The sequence below is a fragment of the Felis catus genome, chromosome A2, assembly GCF_018350175.1.
Source record: "Felis catus isolate Fca126 chromosome A2, F.catus_Fca126_mat1.0, whole genome shotgun sequence".
Lineage (NCBI taxonomy): Eukaryota > Metazoa > Chordata > Mammalia > Carnivora > Felidae > Felis > Felis catus.
The window spans coordinates 124,246,262-124,266,490 of NC_058369.1; the positions used below are offsets into that span (position 1 = coordinate 124,246,262).

A 20,229-nucleotide genomic window follows, 5' to 3' on the forward strand; every position below is an offset into this window, starting at 1 on the left:
GTTTTTGTATATTGAGCTTGTATCATGCAATGGTGTTAAACTACTTACTGGTTCTACTAGCCTTTTTGTATATTTATTCAGATTTTTTTCTATAAGGATTATGTCATCTGTAGATGAAAACCATTTACTTCTCCCTTTCCAATCTAGAGATTCTGTTTGGTTCTTGGCCAGAACCTCTGGGGTGATGTTGAATAGACACTGCAAGAGTGGATGTTCAGACTTTCACCATTAAGTATGTTTTAGCTGTAGGTATTCTGTAGATGTCCTATACCATTTGAGGAAGTTCTCTTCTATACCAAGTTTGCTGAGAGTTTGTTTTAAATTTTTTTTTAATTTCTTTAAAAGTTTACTTCTTTATTTTGAGAAATAGAGATAGAGATAGAGAGAAGAGAAAAAATGAGTGGTGTAGGGGCAGAGAGAGAATTCCAAGCAGGCTCCATGCTGCTGGTGGAGAGCCCAACGCGGGGCTTAAACCTCCAAATTGTGAGAAAATGACCCAAGCCAAGATCAAGAGTCATAGCTCAACCAACTGAGCCACGAAGGCACCCCTGAGAGTTTGTTTTATGTTGGATTTTTTTCAATGCTTTTTCTACATCAATTGAGATATTTATGTCGTTTTTTTTCTTTAGGCTATTTACAGGTTGATTACATTGATACTTTATTTTTGGGTTTTTAAAAAAAGTGTAGTTGACATAATGTTACATTAGTTTCAGGTGTACAAGCTAGTGATTCCAGAACTCTATATCTTATGCTATGCTCACAAGTGTATACATTGATTAATTTTTGGATGTTAGCCAGATTGTGAATTCTTGACATAAATCACACTGATCATGATGTATTATCCTTTCAATTTACTATTGGATTCAATTTGCTAACCTTTAAAATTTTTACATCTGTGTTCATGAGGGTTATTGATCTATAATTTTGTTTCTATATAATTATGTGCCATTAGTATGGAGTTAGGAAATGAGTTGGGAAATATTTTCTTCCTTTCAGTTTTTTGAGGAGTATATAGATTTGATATTATTTTTTGCTTAAATATTTAGTAGAATTCTCACCAGAGAAGTTGTCTGGACCTGGAGTTTTCCCTATGGGATAGTTTTTAAACTACAAATTCAATTTCTTCAAAAGATATAGGAATATTCAGGTTATCTATTTCTTACTGAGTGAACATTGTTAGTTTATGTCTTTCAAGAAATGTGTCCATTGTATCTGAATTGTTGACTTTATTGGCATAAGGATGCTCATAATATTTCTGTGTTATTCTTTTAATGTCTCTAGAATCTGTAGTGATGACAACTCCCTCATTAATAGTATTGGCATATTGTGTCTTTTTTTCCCCCTGATCTGTTGACTAGAAATTTATCTATTTTATCTGTCTTTTCAAAAAAAAAAAACAGCTTTTGGTTTTATTAATTGTTTCTTTTTCATTTTCTGTTTTTTGGTTTTCTCTGATTTTCCTTTCTTCCACTTATTTTGGGTTTAGTTTGCTAAGAGATAAGGAGAGTATACTTTTTAAAATATAGTTGGTTAATGCCATAAAATTTCCTCTACTACTGCTTTAATTGCATCCTATGAACTATGAAATGTTGTGTTTCCATTTTTATTCAGTTCAAAACGTTTTTAAACTTTCCCTTTCATTTCTTTTTTTGACCCTAGTGTTATTTAGAATATGGTTTATAGTTTCCAAACACTTGTGGAGTTTACATAGATCTTTTTTGTTATTGACTTGTAACTCAATTTCAATGTGGTAGGGGAACACACTTTGTATGATTCGCATCCTTTTAAATTTATTGAGACTTATTTAAAGTCTGATTTTATAAATTGTCTTTATAAATGTTTTGCATGCATTTGGAAATAATGGATTTTCTGCCATTGTAAGATGGGATTTTACATAAATGTTACTTAAAGCTAGTTTTATGATAGTGTTTTTAAATTTTGTTAATGTTTATTTTTGAGAGAGAGAAAGCGAGAGCGAGTGTGAGTTGGGGAGGGGCAGAGAGAGAGAGAGGGAGACACAGAATCTGAAGCAGGCTCCACGCTCTGAGCAGACAGCAAAGAACCCTGAAGCAGGACTTGACCTCACAAACCATGAGATCATGGCCTGAGCCAAAGTCAGACACTTAACAAACTGAGCCAACCAGGCACCCCTGTGATAGTGTTTTTAATTTTCTGTATTCTTACTGATTTTCTGTTTACTTGTGTCAATTATTGAGAATAGGGTGTTGAAATCTTAAGCCGTAACTTGCTTCTCTTTTTGCAGATCTTTCAGTTTTTGTTTCAGTTATTTTAAGGCTTTGTTTTAGGTGCATGAACATTTAGGATTGTTATATTCTCTTGAGTATAATGAAATGGTTCTTTATCCTTGTTAATATGCTTTAATCTGAAATCTATTTAATGGTAATTAATATAGGTATCCCAACTTTCTTTTGCCTAGTGTTACAAGGGTTTATATGTTTTCTTCTTTTACTTTTGTTTATATCTTTATGTTTAAAGTAGGTATCTTAGAGGTAGTATATAGCATTGAGTCTTGCCTCTTGTAATCCAATCTGAAAGTATCTTGTTTTTAAGTTTATTTATTTATTTTGAGAGAGAGAGAGTGAGAGAGAGAGAATGAGAGAGCACCCACATAATAACATGAGCTGGGGAGGGGCAAAGAGAGAGAGGGAGAGAGACAATCTCAAGCAGGCTCTGTGCTAACAGTGATGCTTGATCCCTGAACAATGAAATCATGACCTGAGCTGAAACCAAGAGTCAGACTCAACCTACTGAGCCATCCAGGCAACCCCAAAATATCTTTTAATGGGATGTTTAGACCATTTGCTTTTAATATGATTATTGTTATTATTGGTTTTAAATCTACCATCTTGATCTTTATTCTTTGCTCCATTTTTTTGTTTTGTCTTTTTTGCATTCTGTGGATTGAGTATATTTTTTGATTCGATTTTATCTCCTTTGTTGTATTATTTACTGTAACACCTACCGTTACTTTAGTTGTTTCTTTGAACAATAGTAATGTTTATAGCAGTGTCTTATAGATGTGTTTCTCAACCTTTTTTTATTATTGTTCCCCCAGAAAGTCTTTTTGGATATCTTTTTCCTAATCAGCCCCTCCATACATTTTTAATTGCAGATATCCTGTATTTCTGTTTACGTTCTATATAAATATCTCTTTTTATAGATTAAATGAGTAGGATTTTTTTGAGCTCCATGAATTGATTTTTGCTCCTTTCAGGACAGAATTTCCTTATTAAAAATGCATGGATGCCTGATGCAATGTACAACTGTCACTTATCACAATCTATCTTTAAGTAATATTATAGTGCCTCATAGATAGTATAAGAATCATACAATATTCAACTTCCATTTTTCTCCTTTCAGCCTTTCTGCTGTTGTTGACTTATATTTTACATCTACATTTATTATAACTTGCAATACATTGTTACAACTTTCGCTTTCATCAGTTGATTATCTATGAAAGAGATATTAATAATGAGGACAATAATTTTATATATTTACTAATGGAATTACCTTTTCCACTGCTCTTCATTCCTTTGTGCAGAACCAGACTTCCATCTGTATCATTTTCCTTTTTTTTTTTTTTTGAAAATTTCCCTTATTATTTCTGTTATTTCAGAGATACTGATGATTTTTTCAGCTTTTGTATGCCTGAAAAAAATATTTTTTTCATCTTTTTGAAAGATATTTTCATTGAGTAAAGAATTGTAGCTTGACAATTTTTTTGTTTCAGTGTTTTAAAGATTGCTCTGCTGTTTTCTGGCATTGCATTGAGAGGACATATGCTGTTCCTCTGTATGTAGTTTGTCTTTTTTTCTTTGGCTGCTTTAAAATTTTTTTTTCTTTAAGCAATTTAATTTTGGTGTTCTTTGGTATAATGTTTATTTTGTTTTATTTTTTCCTATGCTTGGAGTTTGTTAAGATTTCTTGATCTTTGTTTTATAATTTTCATCCAAATCGTAAATATTTTGGGCATTATTTATTCAAATATTTTTTCTGTCTCCACTCCTTTTTTTCTTCTTTATTTTAAAGACTCCAATTATATGTATATTTCCCATTTGAGGCTGTCCCAGCATTCAGTGTTTCTTTTTTTTTTTTTTAATCTTTTTCTCCTGGGGCTTGACTTTGGATAGTTATCGCTATACATTCAAGTTATTTTCTTCTGCAGTGTGTAATGTGCTTGTAATCCTAGACATTTTATCCCAGACATTGTAGTTGTCATCTTTCAAAGTTTGATATGAGTCTTTTTTTAAAAAAAACTTTCATGTCTCTAATATAGCACCTTTGAACATGTGTAACAATATAACTTTTAATATTCTTGCCTACTAATTTTATCATCTGTGTCATTTCTGAGTTAGTAGAGACTGGTTTTTCTCCTTGTTATGGATTGTAATTTCTTCTCTTTTTGCACGTCCCACAATTTTTGATTGAAGGACTGAACTTATAAACTTTACCTAATTGTGTGATTAGTATTTTATTTTTCCTGTAAACATTCTTGAGCTTTTTTTCTGGGACACATTTAAGTTCCTTGAAATACTTTGATTCTTTAGCTGTTGCTTTTAAGCTTTGCTAGGCCAGATGGGAGCAACATTTATTCTAGGGTAAACACCTACCATAGAGGCCAAATTCTTCTATGTATTCTACCTGAGGCCTAGTGATGATTTACATTCTGATGAGTTAGAGCAGGGGCTATTTCTGGCCCTGTAGGGCTCATGGATTATTTCTTGTAATTTATTTGGATGGTTCTTTCCCTAGCCTCAGGTAGTTTCCTCACAGGTGTGCTGGTTAGTATTCTGCTGAGTACTCACCAGGCCTCTGCAGATCTCTGGAGTTCTCTCTCTGTAGCTCTCTCCGCTATGATACTCTGCCCTGTGAACTTTTGATACTTCAGTATTTGCAAACTCTAAACTGTCTGCTCAGTCTGGGGAGAATGCTAGGTTGCACCTGGGTTTCCCCTCCCTGTGTTGTGTCTTGGAAATCTTCTCTAGGTAGTAAACTGGTGCAATTAAAGCTCATTCATTTTTTTGTTTTTCAGGGATCACTTTTGTTCATTGCCTGATCTTCAGTGTTTTTAAAAACGTTTCATATATTTTGTCCCATTTTTTAGTTGTTGTAGGTAGAAGGGTAAATTTGGCCTTAGTTTCTCCATCTTGGCCTGAAGTGAAAGTCTCCAACATTGTAATTTTTTGTTTGCTTTGAGTCAGGATTTAAATGTGTTTTGTTTATCGCAATTTTGATATGAATTTCTTTGGTATCTCTTTTTCTGTATGTATCACCTTTCCTTTCTCTTTTTAATTTGCATTTGATTTGTTGAAGAGTAACAGATTATTTTTCCTGTTAGTTTCCCATACTGAAATTGCTGATTACGTCTCTGTGATGTTGTTTAATATTTTCTCTGTCTACTTTACTGCCTGTAAACTGGTAGTTACATCTAGAGGTATTGGAGTCAGGATTGATTATTTTGGCCATACTGCTTCCATAAGTGGTGGTATATAGTTTTAGCAGGTGGTACATATTATCAGTTTGTCTCTTTTTTTTTTTTTTTTTGGTGTGGTAACAGCCATTGATTTCAATGCTGAGATCCATTAAATTTATTGAAGTTGAAAAATTATAACTATTTCTTTCAAGCTTTCTTCAATATTTTGCTGGATTATTTTATAACGAGAACTTCCCCCTTACCTACTATTGGTTATGTGGTGCAATTTGAGTAGGATCATCTAGATGTTTGGTTCTTGGTCTTAATACTGATTTTTAAAATAATGAGTTGATTCTCTAGCATCCTTCATTAGTGAGCATTTGGCCTTTTTTTGGTTTGTTTTTAGTATCAGTATGAACACATGCCTTTAAATATTTTTTAAAATTTTATTTAAATCCAAGGTAGTTAACATACTGTGTAATAATGATTTCAGGAGTAGAATTTAGTGATCCATCACTTACATACAACACTGAGTGCTCATCCCAACAAGTGTCCTCCTTAATGCCTATCACTCCTTTAGCCCATCCCCCCCACCCAGTATTCCTCCAGCAACCCTCAGTTTGTTCTCTGTATTTAAGAGTCTCTTAATGGTTTGCCTCCCTCTCTGTTTTTATCTTATTTTTTCCTGCCCTTTCTGTGTGTTCATCTGCTTTTTTCCTTAAATTCCACATAGGAGTGAAATCATATGATAGTTGTCTTTCTCTGACTATTTCGCTTAGCATAACACACTCTAGTTCCATCCATGTTGTTGCAAATGGCAAGATTTCATTCTTTTTGATCGCCTAGTAATAGTTCATTGAATATATATATATATATATATATATATATATATATATATATATACACACACCACATCTTCTTTATTCATCAGTTGATGGACATTTGGGCTCTTTCCCTAATTGGGCTGTTGTCGATAGTCGTAATTTGGCTGCTATACTATAAAAACTGGAATGCATGTGCCCCTTTGAATCAGCATTTTGGTATCCTTGGCATAAATGCCTAGTAGTGCAATTCCTGGGTTGTAGGGTAGTTCTATTTTTAATTTTTTGAGGAACTTGCATACTGTTTTCCAGAGTGTCTGCACCAGTTTGCATTCCCGCCCGCTGTGCAGAGGGGTTCCTTTTTCTCTGCATCCTCTCCAACATGTGTTGTTACCAGAGTTGTTAATTTTAGCCATTCTGAGGTGTGAGGTGGTATCTCATTGTGATGTGTTTTGCTTTTTTGATACTCAAATATTTTCATCTCTGGCCAGAAATCTCCTTAAATTGGCTTTTACATCCTTTCCACAGTACTACTCACTGATAGTTTCCTTGCTTTCTGGTGTGACAGCTCTTCTAGGTTCATCTTATGTATTTCCTGCCTCAAACCTGGAATGAAACAGAAGGAAGGAAATGAAATGATTTCAGAGTATTATTTTGAGGCACAAATGTTAGCAATTGGGAATTACCATGGAAATCAGCTAATATGTTCTAATTCATACACAGGCTTTAAACACGACTAGTGACATAAAAAATACTTGTCATCAACTGAACTTCCTATTTCAAAAATGAAGTGTTTTCTTTGTGGTTATGTAAAGTGATATTTTTCTTTTCTTTGTAGGCTTTTCCAATCAGTCAGAAGACGATCAGGTGAATGTAATGGGTTTTCGCTTCTTAGGAGGTTCCCGAGTTACTCTTCTTGCTTCTAAAACCTCTCGTAAGTAAAACCATGGTATTCTTACTTTTGAAGTTTTCTATTGAGGACACCACATCATAGATCATCACATCAATGATTTCTGCAGAGGGTGTGTTCAGTTAGATATTGAAAACTAAGAGTCATGTTATTAAAAGTACGTAGGACATTAAAGTTACGAAGATAGGATCCTGTTTTATTAGAGATATGTAATTTTGGTGGTGGGGATTAGTAGAGTTTGAGAGAACAGTTTAAATAATTGAAAATATTTTTGATGTTTGTTTATTTATTTATTTTGAGAGAAAGAGACAGAGTGTGGGTGGGAAGGGGCAGAGGAGACACAGAATCCTAAGCAGTCTCCAGGCTCCTAGCTGTCAGCGCAGAGCCCAACATGGGGCTCGAACTCACAAACTGTGAGATCACGACCTGAGCCACAGTCGGATGCTCAATCGACTGAGCCACCCAGGCACCACGAAAATATTTTTGAGATAGGTATTCGGTGAACTGGGTTTTAGTAACTACCAGAAACTGGAATTAAGTTATGTGGGTATGTATGTTCATATACCTGCCTTTTGGACATTGGCAAAGATGAAGGTGAAAGTGTGAATAGCTTTTGCTGATGCTAATCTCAGTAGAGTGAAAAGTAGTAATTATATAGTCAAGTTTGAATTTCATATTTAAATATTCTTTATTGATTTGGTTGCTTCATAGGAGAATAATAGTTGAAACTATTCAATGTAAAAGTGATTAAAGTGTGATACCAAAGCTACTAAAGTCATTGAGTTATATATATCTTCATGGAAATAAAGTATAATATTAAGAAACGAGTGTTTAACAAATTTTCGGAACACCAAGGGTATTAGGGAGAATAAATGCATGTATGTGTATGTTGAAAAGTTTGGCTGAGTGCACTTAGCACACGTTTAAAATCTCTGCAATTTGTGAAATGAGTGTATACTTTCTACTTTATACATTTTCTGTTTTAGTTGGTTATTTCTTGCATGATCAGAAAATATAGTAAAATAAGGATATATTTCTTTTGAAAAATGAAGGTGTTTGGAGGAAGATAAACACATCCCTATTTTAGAAACTATAACGATGTTACAGTTCTGGAATATGTAGAGTGGTGGCTGGTGAAATAGACTTGGATACAAATAAAAATTCTAGAATAAGGCATAGAAATCAAAGAGAGTTCTTAAAAGAATGAAGGGATTCTGTACTTTTTATGGTCTTTGTGATTGGTCATGATTGTAGTCTTGTTTGCATTAGCACCATTTTGTTTTGATTAGATTTAGTCTTCATTTGGATGATAGAGTTAGTTTGGTACATTTCTCTTTGTTAAACTGTTCTCTTTAGTTAAACTAAAAACCTGTTGCCAGCATTTCTTTGGGAAGTTGTACACATCTGTTTGACTTCAGTTGATGTGCCATATGATGAATCTGCAGTTGAAATTACTAAAACAAGGCAAAAAGTTATTCTTGGTGCAAATGTGGATACTTATGTCCTAATTTGCTCTTTTTTAGATAAAGTAACTCTTAGAGCATTGCTATTGCCCATGATTACCTTACCATTTCTGAATTTCACCAAATATCCAGGTATATAACTGATATATTCACATTCATCTGAATATATGGTAGTGCCTTCACACAGCCATACTATGGTCAGACAGAGTAAATAATGGAATAGGACAGAACCTTTTAAATAAGAAACCAAATGAGCTATATATGCTGAAACCTGAGGTACCGTCATTATAATTCCCTGATGGTGTTTAGCCTTCAGAGATACGGAATTCTAACTAGGAAATGCCTGTGGTGATGAAGGGAGGTAGGTATGAAGAGAGTAGTTTTCTGGGGTTGAGGCGGATGTTGAGGATCCTTCCTGCTATATCAGAGTGTCCTACCCCAAGACAAGAATGACGTAATTTGTACCCAGTCTATGTTTGGCATCTTTTATTTTTAGTCTAGAAATCTGAATTCACAGAAAAGCCCTACATATGGAAAGAACCCAGTATTTCTTCCCTGGTAAACAGTCAAGTGCTTTGTAAGTCATATAGAGTTGCCTTCGGATATTGGATAGTATTTTCTGTGGACTCCACATATTCATCTCTTTTTAAAACCTGCTTGATAATCAGCCAAACCTTGAACTGTGCTGATGGTAATTTTAGTTCAATTTCCTGATTAGTTATGGATCAGCCAAAGCAGACAAGAGAAAAGCAAATGCAGCTCATTGTCTCAGATATCAAGTCACATTCTCTTGGGGGGAACTCAATAGGTTTTTATTTTCAGAAAGTAGAGTAGTCCTTCAATGTAATTAGAATTTATTATGTGAATCCTTAAAAAAGAAAGCATTGAAGATAAGTAGGAAAAATACTCTACACTAGAGAAATTTCTGAAAATGATTTCCGGAGTCCTAAATTAAAAATAATAAGAGAAATGATGGCTGCGTCTGTTACCTTGATTGTAGTGATAGTTTTACGAATGTATGCATATGTCCAGATTCATCAAACTGTGCACTTTAAATATGTGTAGTTGTTTTGTATTATCAGTTATACCTCTCTAAAGTTGTTAAAAGTAACAAAACAGGTCAAATTTTATGAGATCAAATATTTTTATAATCAGAGTTGTAAACATTTGTATATGAAAGTCAATTATTTTGATTCAGTACAGTGGGATTTCAGAAGAAATATGCTGTTGTCTAAATATGTGTATATCCCTGCTATGCCACTTTTTTAAGCTCCGTTTTCAGTGACTTATTACCTCACACAACAAATACTGTCACCTCTCTGTCTTTCCTTCCTCCTGTTCCTTTCTGTCTATAATTTTCTTTGTGTTCCTTATCCTTATTTTGATCTTTATCTCTATTATATCTCTTTGTGCCTTACATTATTCTACTTGTTTTTTAAAGGATTAAAAATAGTTTATAAAATTTCCAAAATATGAAAGGAGAAGATAAGTAGTTGAAGGAAACAGAGAGAGAAAAGAAAAGCAGGAAATTATTAAAGATAAGAATAAGATTAACACTCAGAAACATATCCTGTACAATTGATAGGGTGCCTAGCAGACTCAAAGTGATAAGAAAACATTTTAGTTCCAATTTTCAGAATGTTCAAAGGATAAAATCAAATAAGTTGTTTAGGAGATGCACAGCCATTTCTGATGCTGAGTCCAGAATGGAGTTTCTCTTCTGAATTCACAAGGACAACTTCTTTAATAATGTCTTTATAGCTTATTTTTATAATTATAATATTATGTAACTATAATTTATGAGCAACAGATTTCATAGAACTTTAAAAATAATAATGAACTCAATTTACTAAATATAATTCTGTCTCAGCCAAAATCAGTAAAGTCTGAGCAGCAGCTTAATCCAAGGATAAATTTAGAGTTGCTAGTGTTGCAAGTTTTTAGTATCTCATATTTTCACTAAGAATTGTATAACCCAACTCAGTAATTCAGAAGTGAGATGTGGGAAGGAGTTGTGGGTTTTGTTTTGTTTTAAAATGAGCACTATTAGAACATGCTTCAATAATAATTGAAATGATTGAGTTCAGTGGGAGAGGCTGATGATCAGGAAAAAAGGGGACTCACAAAGCAATGAAGTCCTGGAGAATTAGAAAGAATGTGGGTTTCAGAGTTTGGGGAGCAGGGGAGATTGAAGGATAGGTGTTTGTAACTTTACTATGACAGGAGGGGTTGGATGTAGGTCCAGAGAGACTTTAGATTTGTTGGTGGGAAGATAAAGGAGCTTTTTTTTTTAAATTTTTTTTTTAAATCTTTATTTATTTTTGAGAGAGAGACAGAGTGTGAGCAGGGGAGGGGCAGAGAGAGAGGAAGACACAGAATCCGAAGCAGGCTCCAGGCCCCGAGCTGTCAGCATAGAGCCTGACGCGGGGCTTGAACTCATGAACCGTGAGATCATGACCTGAGCTTAAGTCGGATGGTCAACCGACTCAGCCACCCAGGCGCCCCAGGAGCTTTGATGTATAAATTTGAAAAAAAGATATGACATTGGTGTCTTGGAGAATAAGAAAGCAAACTCATGAAGGGTAAGGCAATGTCAAGTTCCCATTTGAAGTTTCTGATCCTGAATTTTGAAGTGAAACCAAGTCATCCTTAGACAATTTTATCTGGCAGTGATTTGTTTATTAGCATCCAGGCAACTAAAGTCAGGGCTGGGATTTTGAAACAGATTATTGCAAATAAAATATTTTTGTGAGAATGATTTTAATAATGGCTACCACATCTAAACTGATAAGAAGAGAAGTAAAGGTTAGAGAAAACTGACACAGGGTGAAAAATTAATGGGTTCAATGGATCACAAGTCTTTTTTTTTTTTTTTTTTTGAGTGGGAGAGAGAGAGATTGAAGGAGGGAGAAAGGGGGAGAGTGAGTAAGTGCAGGAGCGTGAGTTGGAGAGGGATAGAAGGAGAGGGAAAGAGAATCATTAGCAGGTCTCATGTCCAGCACAGAGGCTGATGCTGGGCTTGATCTTCCGACCATGAAATCATGATCTGAGTCAAAATCAAGAGTAGGCTACTTTACCGACTGAGCCACGCAGATGACCCTGGATCACAAGTGTTAATAAGGTTGAAAGAGTGGTGTGGTGGGAGTAGTAGAACAACTGAACTAGAAATACAAAAGGTGGTGGTTAGAGAATGAATAAGATATTGATGTTAGAGTTCAGCGGAACTACAGATTCTGATAAAGACAAAGGTGTGACCTTGTGGAGTGCTTTGTGAAGATGCCAGAAGATCAATGGAGACAGGGTTTTCGAGGAAATCAGGTGTCACAGTTGTGGATATTAAAAGAGCCTATTTGATGTTAGCACAATGAATGAGAAAAAGAAGCACATCCAGATATATTATTGTGAAATTTTAGAGCACTAAAGATCTGGAGCATATCTTCAAAGATTAGAAAGGAAAAAACATGCTCTGCAAAGAAGATGAATCAAGAAAGCATTTTAACTTTTCATTAAAATCCTTGGATGTTAGAGAACAGTGGAAAATTGTCCCTAACATCAGAAGGAAATGATTTTCAAATAAAAATTTTGTGTCTCGCTAAACTGGTAGTTAGCAATATATGCTGAGTAAACACATGCTCTCAGCGTCACAAGTAGGGCTAAGCAAATGCAGATAGCAAATTTATGTAGCCTCAGGTAGGCCTTTGGAAAATGGGAAAGATAACTAATACACTGAAGATTTCAACATCCTTAAAGATTTTAACCTACTGGAAAGAGCGATTGGATTGAATAAGGTCAAGTATAAAAGTCATTTGCTTGTCTATTTTGATTATTTTCCTTTTAGGTATAATGAAAAATGTATAGTCATGTATGTGAATAAGTGTTGGGCCTTGAAAAAGGCTTTCTTCGTGCATTTGCCCAAAAGAAAACATATGTGATCTGGAGCTATCTTAACCAAAATATCTTCAGAACAAGGAAGTAAGAGTCTTGCTCTATTTCATCTCAGTAGACTATGCCTTTGTTCATTTTTCATTCAGCAGATGTATTAGATACAAAGATTGTCCTAGCTTTTCTGGAGCTCGTGGACTAATGGGAGAGACAAACAGAGAATCAATAATAGAATGCTTGATAAGCCTACAGAAGTACACTTTAGGTGCAATTGGAGCACAAAGGAATGAGGTTTCATAAGAGATTTTATTTGTAAAGATTCTTGAGGAATGAATAGGAGATTGTCAGGTGAAGGGCATTTTAGAAAGAAGAAAAGGTTGATAAAGCATGTGGTTTTTAGCGATTAGTAAATTTTCTTCTGTACCCAGAAGTACATATAGTAGGGGCTCTGTGATAGTCCTTTAATGAAGCCAGAAATTTCGAGACAAATGTAATGATCAAATCTAATGTATACAGTGATTCATCAATATAAAATGACTATTAATGTTAGAATTTCTTAGCAATATTACTAAGGGGCAATGGGAATATTATATGAATCCAGATTGGAAAAAGCTTCTTGAAAAGTAAATTTAGAGAAATGATCCATAATTTCTACTAATATTGAAGAAGTTGTATATTTGGAATATTATGCCAATACCTACTGAAATTGTCTATATTATTTCCTCCAACTTTTTTGTTTTAAAATGCATACATTTACTTATCTGTCTCACATTTTAAAATGTCCAAATAGCATAAATTATATTGATGCTTTATGATATGAATACAAACATTATTTATATTGATGAATTTCAGATGTTTTGACATGAATAGAGAATGACGTGATACATATTTGTGCCCTGTTTAGTTAAATATATTATTTTCTCCATTTGTATTAGAGTGGAATGGCAATTGACTGGGCTCCAGTTATCCAAATTTATTTCATTTGGAGGCTGAAATGGTTATTTCCACTGAGCTGCTATTACAAGATGCAAAGGAAAAGAGATAAAAAAAATAAATGGAATGTTCGTTTTGGCGGCTGTTTTAATTACGAATATTGTAAGGGTGTATTTTAAAATACAACTTTCTTCTTTCATGTCATATTATAAATAGAAAATTTTATTTCTCTTTTCCATGAAATGTATACTCTGGAAAATCTCCAGGGCAATATTAACCATCTTTGAGTACTAATGCTGAGAAAATGCTTAATAATAAAAATAATGCCTTATAAATCTTTGACTCACAGATTCTTACTGATTTTTGGTAATCTGAAAAAAATCAACTTAAAAATTGTGTTTATATTTCTAAATCTCGAGCTCAATTGTAAAATTTTTCATTGCAAAAAGTTTTAGTTTTCTTTTTTTTTCCCTGCATGTGTTGATGAAAATAAGAAAATAATTGAAGCCAGCATTTTAAAGTTACAGAAAATATCACACCTATTTAAATGTTTATTATGGTTTTTACATTTCTGTTATTTGGTGACATTCCTGTACTATACTTGGTCACAGTAGAGTTCTGTCTTAGTCCATATGGGCTGTTACAACAAAATACCGTAGACTAGGTGGCTTTTGTACAACAGTAATTTATTTCTCATAGTTCTGGAGGCTGTGAAGTCTAAGATCAAGGTGCCAGTGGATTGGGTTCCTACTTCCTGGTTCACAGATGTCTGTGTTTTTGCTATGTCCTCGCATGGCAGAAGGGGCAAGGGGGCTTTCTGGAGTTTCTTTTATAAGGTCACTAATCCCATTCATGAGGGCTCCACCCTCATGACCTAATTACCCAAGGGACCCATTTGCAAGTACCATTGCTTTGGGCATTAGGATTTAACCTATGAATTCTGGAGGGGACACAAAATTTAGTCTACCATACGTAGATATTGCTGGATGTCTGAAACTTTACTTATTATTGGGTTTTTCATTGAGTTTTAGATTTTTTACTTGTTTTACTCTGTACTGTTTGTATCAGATAGTTTTAATTTTTTCAACCAATGGTTTTGAGCATCTTATTTTGCTTGGTCTAAATTTAAAATACAAAGGTAAATTGCATTTGTATAGGTCTCTTCCATACATTATATCTTTTATTTATTAAAAATTTTTTTTATGTTTATTTATTTTTGAGAGAGAGACAGAGTGTGAGCATGAGCATGGGAGGGTAGAGAGAGAGAGGGCAGGCTCTGGGCTCTGAGCTGTCAGCACAGAGCACGACATGGGGCTCAAACCCACAAACAGTGAGATCGTGACCTGAGCCAAAGCCGAATGCTTAACTGCTTGAGCCACCCAGGTGCCCCTCTTCCATACCTTATTATATTTGATCTTCATACTAACCTGTTGAGGTATGTGTTATTTTCCCATTTGTGTATATGAAGAAACTGAAGATTGGATCATTTATTTGTACTAAAGTCACAGATTTAAAAATTTACTAGATTTTAAGTTTTTTGATCAGAGGATAAGACTTGAAAAACAGGATTTTCTTCCTAACGTGATGCCTTTAATTACTAAATATGCCACCATCTGTGACTTGGACCATGGTTATAATGTCTTAACTGTAAGTCTATTTTTGCTCCTTTCTGATTCATTTTCTACTTGGCAGCTCTTGTAATAAAAACAAAGAAACAAGTAATCACAAATTAAATCATGCCACTTTCCAGCTTGAAATCCTTTGTGTTTATAGTAATATCAAACTCTTTACCAGTCTTTATAGTTCTCCCTGTATGTTCTGGCCACAACCTAACATCCAGCCTCATCTAAGGACACTCTCTTCCTCACTCTGGTCTTCTCTCAGTTTCTGGTACCTGTGTGACATTTTCTGCCTTGAGGTCTTCGAGCTTGTGAAATCCCTCTGCTTGAACTGGTCTTCCCATCCTTAGAGTCTGGACTTTATGTATAGAATAATTAGGGATGTGGGATCTAAACTCAAACTGATAGTTGGAATCCCAGCTCTCCTTCCAATTTGTCTGAATGATTTTGGAAAAATTTCAAAGCTTGTTTTTTCATCTACAAAATGGGAATAAAAACATACAATTATAGTATGTAAGAATCAAATGAAATAATACCTAAAAAGCATGTAGCAATTTCCTGGTATACTCTAAGTACCAGGTAAATTTTAGGTGCTATTGCTGTTTTCATCATTATTACATTTAGTACTACCACTGATGTCACTCAGTGTGGCTTTCTATGACCATGGTATCTCAAGAAAGAGCAACCATTTGTCTTTATAATGGCACCCTTTTTATTTGCACCATTGTTCTTTCTTGTGACTATTTGTTATTTACTTATTTACTTATTTTCTGTCCTTACCACTAGAATTAGAACCAGGAGCAGTATGTGTTGTTCCTTATTGTCTTTTCAGCACTTAAGGGTTTTTCAATGGATGAATAGATATAGTATTACCTTGAATCTCCTTGAGCTTATCAATCAAAGATAGTCTTGCACTGTCGTCCTCAATAATTCAAATCCTGATAAAAGGAGAAGGGAAATGTTAGACTTGCCCACACATCATTTTGTCAGATTGGGGATTTTGTTGTGTGCCAGGGTGGGGAAAGGATTTCTAATTGTAGGCAGCAGAGATCAGACACTTTACCTCTTTGGGGAAGAGTTCTGGGTACTGCTGCCTTTCTTAGCACAACACCCCCCTGCTTTCCTTAATATAAAACACCCATGCCCAGTGTAAGCTATGAATGTGGACTGAGCCCGGCACTTCCTAGGAGGCATTAGGACAGGTGCTAATTGGATTTATCTTGCACAGTCAACCATCAGCCAGCCCCTGGTCAGCTGAACTATTGGGATACTGCTAAGAATCCTGTCCATGTTTTTCCCAGTGATAAATTCTGATAAATTTTCACACTAACTTTGGGGGACAGACTTGCCTGGTCATTCCTGAATATGCCTTGCTTCCAGCTTTTCTTGCCCGTACCTTTAGGGACAATTTAACAGAAACTGGTGTGATAATCTTGTTATAGCACAGCATACAAACTGCTCACTCAGCTGCAGCCATAATAGCTTTCTCAGGGTTCCTGAAAGCACATTGCTGCCTTGGGGCCTTTATGCTCACCATTCCCTGGTCTTGAAATGCTCTTCCCACAGACATCTCTGTGGTTTGCCCCTTCACTTCATTCAGGTACCTTGAAATATATATTTTTTACATCTTGGGCCAGTATATAATTCTTTCACGTGTGTTATAATAATCCCAGTTGTTTATGTTTATCTCTTTTAAGATACGTAAGTTGTGACATTTGTATTGGAAAATGATACTTGAATAACTTTCTTTCTGTAGTTTTATTTCATTTTCTATACAAGAAATTTTATTCCTTAGGTGCATTCAGGCTGCACCTCAGGTTTTTCTACGTGCTTGTGCAAGCCTCTTCAGAATCTTTCTAGAACCAGAATGAATTAAATTTGCTTTGAAATATTAGCAATGTACTGTTTATATAAAAAATTTATAACTATCTAAAGTGACATCAAATTCTATGCTTAGGAAAATATATTTTATATAAGCCACTTTTTTTCACATCTGCTATTTGAAAGTTACTGGGTTAGTAGGTTCTGTGTGAGTCTAATCGGGTTTATGATGGAATCTCTAGTTTACATATTTTTGGGGGAAATAATAGTGATAGTGATGATAGTAGGTAGCATTTATTGAGTCCTTACTTTGTGGCAAGCACCATTTTATGAATTTTACTGAAGTGAGCCTATTAAGGCACTGTGTCTTTTCACTTTCAGGATCTCAGAATCTGGGAGTGGTAAAGATCTTGTTCAGTATTATGAATCCTGGAGGGAGCTTTTCTCTAATACTATTGGCAGATATTCTTACAGGATCCCCATGGAGGTTTACAAGAAGGGCAGGGCTCTGAGCTCCTGAAGGAGGAGCTCACATAACCCAGAAGGAACAGAATCTGAAAGATGAGGACGATGAGCAGTGGTAGGAGGTGTGGGAACCACAGGAACAGGAGCTGGAGGTGTGGCTGATGGCCATCCTCTTTGAGGAAGCCCACAAGATGGTGTGAGAAGCTCACACGAAGTAGGTGGCATCAGAAAAAACTGCTGAAGCAAGTAGGGGGCAGGATCGACATGCTGCAGGTGGAGGTGACATCCTTGAAGACATCAGTCATCACGTCCACACCCAGCCTATCTCAAGCATGAGCTCCACCTGCAGCTGCTGAACCCTACTAAGCCTGGGCCCCATAAAGGCCAGGAATACCAGCAGCTCCCTCTGCCAGGCTGTGTGCCCCACTGTGAGACATGCCCTTTCCTTGGACGAAGAGGACAAGGAGATGGGTATGACCTTTTCTGCAGAATTCTATGCCTGGAGGGAATTACTTATCCTGGACAAGCCCTGTTCCTTCCTTGGAAGGGTATACCCAGAGGATGTGGGCCCTTGCCTGGACTTTATAATGCAAAAGTTCTTGATGCTGTTGTAAGCTGGAGGACAGCGAATGCTCACCGTCTAGCCTGTGGCTCTACGGATGCTGCTGCAGTAAGAGTGGACACAGTAAAGTTGGGCAGTGCCGACTTATGTGCACACACCTGCCGGTACCATATCTTGCTCTGTCACTTTGAGAGCCCCACCTACATCTCACCATTTTCTTAGCCTGGATCACTGTAGTGTGCAACTTTGTCACCTTCATCTACCACGTCTAGCAAGATCTGTTGCAGAAGAATCTGAAGCGAATGTTTTGGGAGATCATAAAGCTGTAAAAGGAGATGCAGCTGGCCCAGTTCAGCTTCTTCCTCTGGGAAGCCTGGGGCGTTGGCCTGGAGCCAGATGTGAAACGTCTGCCTAGGAGGGACAAATGGCCAGGACCTGGAGGCAGCACTGAGCTGGTGCCAAATATCTGTCCCAAGACAGATGAAGAGATAGACAGATCTGTACATGAGAAGATGACCTGTGTTTCTTCCCCATTGTGTTCTATACCAAACACCAGGGAGCTTGGATCCTTAAACACTTCCATTGGAGTGAGGTAGTTCCCTGTTTCCTGAGGCAGCTAATTCTATGAATATCTGTAATTATTACACAATACTTATTGTGCTCTCTGCCCTTTGCCGCTCCCTTGCTATTGTCTAATTCCTCTGCTATGTGATAGGCTCTCACATGCTTGGAAATAGTAACATATCACTTGCGGGGAAGTCCTGGCACTTTTGTGGCAACATCAGCCTGCATGGGGTATCCCTGAATTGGAATGGTAAAAACAGTGTTTACTCTTCCCCAATAACACCCATCTTTCCAGGTCTGCAGTGAACTCCTTAAGGGCAGAGGCTCTTGCTTTATCCAGGGTTTTATCCCCAGCATCTTGCATTGAGTTATATAAATGAATGCAAGAGTGAATAAATACCAGTCTGGGTTCAATATGTTGGGTCCCAAGCTTACCTTGGATAGGACCGTAGATTTAGAGAATTATAATATTGTATGTTGTTATCATCATTCTTCCTTTTACCGCTTTACTCCCACGCCATCACAGTTGTGCTCTCTCCATTCTTAGAGCATTGAGCATTCAGTGACACTTGCAAAGAAAGGTAAAAGCTGTTTTATCTGACCATGGCCCTATTATCTTTGATGGGGAGAAATGAAACCAACTGATTAGCACCATAGGCAGAAATCAGACTTCAGAATAAGACTAGGGTGAAAGTAGGGCAGAAGGACGCTCCAGAGGAAATGATATGGTAGCAGAGAACATCGGGGTGTTTGCCATGCACTATGGCAGGCATACCCAGTGTATTTTATTCCTCATGTTGAATATATTGAAAGAGAGATGACTAGGAGAATGAGAGGAGATATATTTTTGGATTCTGGTGGAGGATGACAAATTGAAGTCCTAATAACCAAGTTAAAGGTGTCATATATTCATAGAATTTGTCAAGGACCATGGGGAATATAACAAATATTTCATATGTCTACATGTCATGCTAACTTAGTAATATCTTAGTCTCCTTAAAGAAGGAGACTGAATTCCTCCTTGTACTCCCAACATTTCTTTCTATGTGATTGTACATAATAGATGCTCAATAACTGGTGAATTAAATAGAATAGAGGAATTGGTTCTAGATCTCAAAAAGTGTATAATCTCTTGGAGAAATGGAACATAATCATCTGGAGAGTTAAATAGGAGTAAGAAAAAGTATATGCCATGATCAAATTGGATTTATTCCAGGTATGCAATGTTGATTCAACCTTGAAAACCAATTGGTGTAATCCATGTAACTTTTTGTAATCCATTAATTTTAGTTAATAATTACAGTGTATTGTATTCATCATTAATCATAATCATACATAAGTATGTATCAGAATAATGTAAGATATTAATAATTGAGGAAACTGGGTGAAGGGTGTGTGGGAACTCTATTATCTTCATAATTTTTCTGTAAATCTAAAACTGTTCTAAAATAAATGTTAATAGGGGCGCCTGGGTGGCTCAATCGGTTAAGCGTCTGACTTCGGCTCAGGTCATGATTTCATGGTCTGTGAGTTGGGGCCCTGCGTCGGGCTCTGTGCTGACAGCTCAGAGCCTGGAGTCTGCTTCAGGTTCTGTGTCTCCCTCTCTTTCAGACCCTCCCCCATTCATGCTCTGTCTCTCTCTGTCTCAAAAATAAATAAATAAAAAAAAATTAAAAAAATAAAATAAATGTTAATTAAAAAATGCATAGTTGTATGTGGTTAAGTGCATGGTGAACTGTAGACTAAGTGTATATA

At 35.8% G+C, this 20,229-nt stretch overlaps 1 protein-coding gene across 13 annotated transcripts in view; it reads left to right on the forward strand.

Annotated features, from left to right (window-relative positions):
- The window catches only part of BBS9 (Bardet-Biedl syndrome 9), a 448,679-nt gene that overhangs the window by 218,683 nt on the left and 209,767 nt on the right, over window positions 1-20,229 (forward strand). For all 13 annotated transcript variants that reach the window (XM_045052590.1, XM_045052584.1, XM_045052588.1 and 10 more), the window contains one exon: window positions 7,094-7,189. In XM_045052590.1, coding sequence (XP_044908525.1) covers window positions 7,094-7,189 — 96 coding nt within the window. The remainder of the gene's footprint in view (window positions 1-7,093; window positions 7,190-20,229) is intronic.